Source organism: Camelus bactrianus, chromosome 5 (genome assembly GCF_048773025.1).
Source record: "Camelus bactrianus isolate YW-2024 breed Bactrian camel chromosome 5, ASM4877302v1, whole genome shotgun sequence".
Classification (NCBI taxonomy): domain Eukaryota; kingdom Metazoa; phylum Chordata; class Mammalia; order Artiodactyla; family Camelidae; genus Camelus; species Camelus bactrianus.
In genome coordinates, this window is record NC_133543.1 from 78,697,933 (window position 1) to 78,703,932 (window position 6,000).

At 44.0% G+C, this 6,000-nt stretch overlaps 1 protein-coding gene across 3 annotated transcripts in view; it reads right to left on the reverse strand.

Moving 5' to 3' along the window:
• LOC105082336 (aldehyde oxidase 4) overlaps positions 1-3,609 on the reverse strand; it is a 58,292-nt gene extending 54,683 nt beyond the window's left edge. Inside the window, exons 1-2 of one of the 3 annotated variants that reach the window (XR_006720704.2) lie at positions 3,391-3,609; positions 1,768-1,825 (exon numbers count right to left, since the gene is read on the reverse strand). Coding sequence is in view for 1 of the 3 variants with exons in the window: in XM_045508004.2 (XP_045363960.2) it covers positions 1,768-1,825; positions 3,391-3,447 (115 nt within the window). In the remaining 2 variants the exon portion in view is untranslated. Of the gene's footprint in view, positions 1-1,767; positions 1,826-2,826; positions 2,920-3,390 lie in introns of those variants that run through there. The other 2 variants (XM_045508004.2, XM_074364192.1) reach the window with 2 other exon arrangements.
• Between the last annotated feature and the right edge of the window lie 2,391 nt (positions 3,610-6,000).

The following is a 6,000-nucleotide window of genomic DNA, read 5'->3' on the forward strand; positions in this document are numbered from 1 at the left end:
TAACTTAGGTAGAGGGCTTTGGAAGGGACCATGGGAATCCTGAGAAAAGTGGAGGTAGTGTGGGCATATGGGATGCTGACTCTGGCAGAAAATCTGTGGTATTCACAAAAGTTCGTGAGACTCACCCACTTGAGGAACAAGTGAAAACTGAAGCCCCTGACTCCGCCCAGAACTGTTGACTCTGTAATCAGAAGTTGGGGCCTGGGAGTCTTAGGTTAGTCTTATTTACTCACAGGCCCTTATTTATGACACTAGGCACCAGAAAGGAATGCACAGAGGGGGACCGTGGGGGGATGGGGAAATAGACTGTGAGTGATTCTGCTCAGCGCTGCGTCTAGCCATGCTTACCAGGGGGTGCACGAATTTTCAGCTTGTTCCTAACATAGAAAATTTTCTTCATTTTAGTATGTCTAGAGAAAGTATGATAGAATGTGTAGTGAACTGAGAAGTGAAATAAAAGGGAAGAGACAGAGTGTGCTAACAGTGAGACTGTGTAGTGGGGTCAATGGGAGAGGATGAGCCCAGTGAGGGAGGATTTGCCTGTTGTTGTTGTTGTTGTTGTTGTTGTTGTTTTGTTTCAACAATAAGCCCATTCTTGGAATAGTGAGTGAAATAGGGACACCAGAGGACAATTCTGGCTAGAGTAGCAAAAATAATGGAGTAGGAAACCAGACTGAAAGGTTAGCGAGAGAAGGAGTCTGGAGAGAACATGAAGTATCGGGTACACATAAGATATTGGATAAGCTTGACAAAGTGAGAGCAGGGAGAAAGGAAGTAGTGTTTTTAGATGTGCCTGTTGGGGGGCAAAAATACAGGAGCAGAAGGAAGTGAAGACGTGGGAGCGAGAGAGCATGATTGTCTTGTACAGAGTGGCACCCCAGAGCTTACCACGGTGCCTGGCTCTTAGTAGGTGCTCAATAAGTTTACTTATTTTTAACTTATTATTTTGAAACAATTATAGTCTCACAGAAGTTGCAGCAATAGTGCTGATGGCGCTATATGCCTGTTCCCCAGGGTCCTCCAATGACGACCCCCACAAAGCCACAGCACAACACCAAAGCCAGGAAATTGGACATCGGTATCATGCTGGCATCCAGACTCCAGAGCTTCTTCAGATTTCAGCACTTACACAAGCACTCATATCATGTGGGTATAGTCGGTTCTATGCAATTTTATCTCATAGATCTGTGTAACCACTGCAACAATCACTCCCCTGGATTACTCCTTTATAGTTGCATCCAAACCCAGGACATTTCTTTTTGAGTACTAAGGTCCAGGGGGAATGAGGAGGGAAAAAAGGTCCAGATCAGAGGTGGAGAGCTGGAAGCGCATAGCTATCCTCTGCAAGACGTTTATAAAAGGGCAACGAAATGCCCTTGTGGGAAGCTGTTGTCAGTGACATGCACCTCTGAGTAAGTGGCTGGATATTTCTACATTCACTCGCTTGAATATAAAACCATCATCAGGGTGACCATGGAGTTCCAAAGTCATAAAGTTGTTTCCAAAGCTAGAATAATCATGGTTCACTGGATGATTATTTTGGTTTTGCTCACGCAAAGAAACAAAACAAAACAAAACAACACACACACACATACACAACAAATAAAGCACAAATCTAGATGCATTCTCTGAACTTCAACTAGACTGTAGAAACTGAACATAAGGTTATTCACCTAGAGCAAACACAGAGTGACTTTCTTCAGAAATCTCAGCACGTTCACTTTTAACCACCCAATCCAGGTGGATTACAGTAGAACGTAAGGATATGGACTTTCCTCAGGTAGAAGAGCAGATTTACTTCAGGGTCAGCATTCTTCTCTATGACCTACATGTGAAATAAGAGAAGAAATTTTAGGAAGATAATACCAACATGTTATGGCAATTCTATTCATTGTCTTGGGGGCATGTTTTTCTTTACAAGAAAAAAATAATTATAAAGGAAATCTTTTTTAACACTTGGATCCAGAATTTTGGAGAAATAATGGAGCATTATTTCAATGCCTCTGAATTTTTTAGTATAAATGACCATTTTAAATTCTGGATTGTTTTTCCTTAGAGTCACGTGGAAAGGATCCAGATGGGGAAACAAGTACACAGATTCCAAAATTGACTCAAAATAACATAAAGTCATAAAAAAGGCTGGCCAGAGAAGATTCCCTAAGGGAGTCATAACGGAGTGTGTTATGAGGGAGCCACTCCTGTCCTCATCCCCCAGGGAAACAGAGGTGCCGACAGGTGAAGGAGGAGCAGAAGGGAGTGTGAATCCCTGCTCTGCCTCTCCTGCCCTGTGCCAGGCCGCTCCCGCCAGTGGGTCCGAGCCGGCACGCTCCGTGGCCCAGGCAGCTCCTCTGATGGATGCAGTCAGGCAAGATCAGAGAGGAGAATGGGAGAGAAACTTACCAGGAAGGGTAGCAACACTGAACCCAGAAAAAGAGGACATCATTCCATCAAGAGTGTTTTTTATTTTTTATCACCCCAGAAAAAGCAATAAACTACATTATTTTTCATAACTGCCTCCTATTTTCAAATCTCCTTTCCACGTCCTCAGACTTACTCAGCCAGAGATGAGCTCAGCATCCCTCCACTTGGAATTAGCATGCAGAGAGGAGGGGGCCAAGTACAGTGGCGTTGCAGAAGCAAAGCATTACAGTTAGATTTGCTTTAACACCCTAACTGTGTGGCTATGGAAATTACAGCCAAAGGTGGGAACAAAATGGGGGGAACAAGTGATGGCGTGCAAGCCAGGACGACCTTCCTCTTGTCCCCCCTACATTGTAGGGACACAGCCTGATGCCACTACTCTGTACTATAAAGACACCACTATACCTGACAGGACACTCCAGGTAAATGTTCTCCAACCACTTCAGCTGCCCGATCAGTGCCACAATTGATTTAATGCTGTCTCATCATGACATCACTCCAGGCCAGAACCAGCAGGCAGAGGGGTTTCAGCCTCTAGGTTAATTGATCAGCCTGAGAGAATTTATGAAGGCCAAACAAAATCATTCTTTGCTGTTATCATCCTCAACATCATATATGCCTTCAATTAAAATGGCACTGGTGACCTCAAGTGAGCTAATAACCAAATAAAAGGGGGGTGACAAAGTTTTTCACATCTGTGTCAGAATTCACTCCCATTGTAATACCACAAATAAAAATGAGAGTTCCTTACTGATTCCAAAAGAAAAGAGAAAGCAAAGACACCCATGCTTTAATAATTTTGCACCAGACCCTGAACTAACAACCCTTGTTCAAGTTCATACCACTATGACTTGAAAAAGACAGGAGAGAGAGGTTAAAGAAATAAGAAACAGCATCATAGTGAAAAAAGTCAGCTTAGTTTTTGTTCCTGATATGTGAAAATTCATATTAATCATATCATAAACTCACCTTTCTTCCATTTACAAAAAAAATCAACTCATCAGAATTGGAAAGAAAAGGCATCATGCCAGGAAAAAATGCCTCCACCAGGATAGAAGGTTATGTTTTCCTGAAGAGCAGATGTGTTAGAGCAAAACCCTGGATGCTGATCAGTCTTGGGGAAGCCTGAGCTGCCAAAACAGGCAGACACCAGGTGATTATTTGCCACCCTGTGGACACGGAGCACTGGGAGCACCAATCGGGACTCCCTGCCTGCCCGGCCAGCCCACGGGCACTCCCAGGGGCTCTTGGCTGCGCCCTGACACCTCCTTTTCCACAAGTCAGTAGAGTCAGCAGTTTCATCTGTCCCATCTGGAGTCCAAGACTGGTTTCCCTGGAGAAAGGTGTTTGACATCAGGAAGAAATAAGTAAAAGTGAGTTTTAAATAGGTAATTATTAGTTTTAAATTAAGCAAGCCATCAATTAAGACACTGCTATTAAAACATACGAGACTGTTTCTCAGGTCTTTCATTAAAAGGCAAAGGGAAAATCCACTGTGTACATAATTTCACAACTTCTTTATGAAGACTTCATAAAAATGTGTCCTTAAAATTTGATAACAACATGCAAGTATATTCTCTTTTCCTTATCGTTTTTTGTACTCATTTGTTTCTTCAAATTTAAGATTTCAAGACATCAAACTACTTAAAACTAAAAACATGTACACAAGCTTGCTATGTGTTGGAGACCATTTGCAGGACTCCCTTCATCCTACAACAGTTTGGTAAAATGTTCTCATCATCTTCACCTTAGAGATAAAGAAATTGAGGCCCAGAGACATTAGGCAACTTGTCCAATGTCACAAAGGCAGCGGTGGCAGAGGTGCTACTTTCTGTGCTCCAGTTGGAGACATGGTAGGAAATGAGGTCGGAGGAGTGGCTGGTGGCCAGAGTACGTAGGGAGGCCTTGTAGGCACGGTAAGGGTTTTGCTGAGCCATTTAAATATGATGGGAAGTCACTGAAGGGTTTTAAGGGGAGGGTGACAGGGTCTAAATTTTAAAAAGATCTCTTGGCTGCTCTGCAGAGAATGAAGGGTAAAGGAAATGAGATACTTAGAAGTTATGACAGTGGCACAGTCAAGAGATGATAGGCTTGGACTAGGGTGATGGTGGAGGGGAGTGGTAAGAAGGGGCCAGATTTGCTGGCAGATTGAATGTGAGGGTGTGTGTGTGTGTATGTGTGTGTGAATTCTGTGGGAACTGTAAAGTACTGGGTAAAATGCCACATATTTCTAACGTGATAGGATAACAAACAACAAAAGAAACAAGTTAACTTCAGGAAATGGTTAAGTCATGATACAGAGGGTGAGGTGATGCAAAATGACTTAAAAGACCGCCTTACTTTTGGGTAGTCAGCACTGGGGTGCATCTGAGCTGAGTCCTGAAGGCCAGCACACTGAGGGAAGGAAGGGAATAAGCCCCAGGTGGCCCCAAGGAAGAAATGAGCTTGGCGCATTGAAAAGCAGAAAGAAGGCCAGTGTGGCTGAGTGTGGTGAGCAGGAGAAAGATGGGAGGAGAGAAGGTAAGACAGAAAGCAGGGGCCAAGGTGAGGGGCTTGCAGGTTTCTAGGTGGGAAGGGATGCTGCTGGAGAGTTTTGAGCTAGGATGTAACATGATTTATATTAGATCATTCCATTGTTTAGAGAATGAGTTACTGCTGGTATGAGGGCAGTGTGGAGCCCAGGTCTGAATCTATTTCTCTGCACCCCGCCAGGGGTGGATGGGGGCTTGGACTAGGGTGTAAGCTAGTGGTGTTTGAGATGGAGACACGGGGACAGACTTGGTATGAAGGCTGGAGGTAGAACTAAGTGGATCGGCTGATAGATGAGATGCGGGTGGGGGTAAAGGACTTGAGCATCAGTCCTAGGTTTCTGGTTTGAGCAACTGGGTGAATGGGTGGAGCCATTTGCTGGTATAGGAGGACTGGGGATGTAACACTGGGGAGGGGGGCCAGGGAATCAAGATCTTCTCTTGGGTCCGTTCAGTTTTAGTTGCTTATTTCCAATTTCACGTGTCAGTTGGCTATAGGAATCTGGAGTTCAGAGTCATCGTCCAGCTTGGAGATGTCAATTTAATGGTTATCAGCTCATAGATGATATAAGCACAAATTCTGTGGGAACTGTAAAATATGAGGAAAAAAGTCACATTTCTGTTGTGGCAGGAAACACTGGCTAACGTGCTTTAGCTGCCATTCCTTTTCTCACCCTTCAGGTAGCGGTGGGGGCATGCCAAGCCCCCAGCCTTCAGAGTGAGGTTCTTACGTCAGGAATGCAAAAACGAGTGCAGGAATGTGAGGATCAAAGACAGGGACGCTGTAGACAGGATGCCAAGGAGAGTGTTGACTCCTAATGCCTCTGTCCAGAATCTACTACAGAAACCTCGTACTGTGGGATTTCTTCTAATTGAGTAGGACTCAATTTCTGCTGCTGGGTGGAACGGAGCTTGAGATAGAGTTTAAATATGTATATATATGTACACAAAGAGAGCAAGCAAGTACATAAAATATATTACATTTGCGTAATAGCTAACCTTCCTTCGGTACTCAAGTATATACCAAGTGAAGTGCTTCCCTGTATGAGCT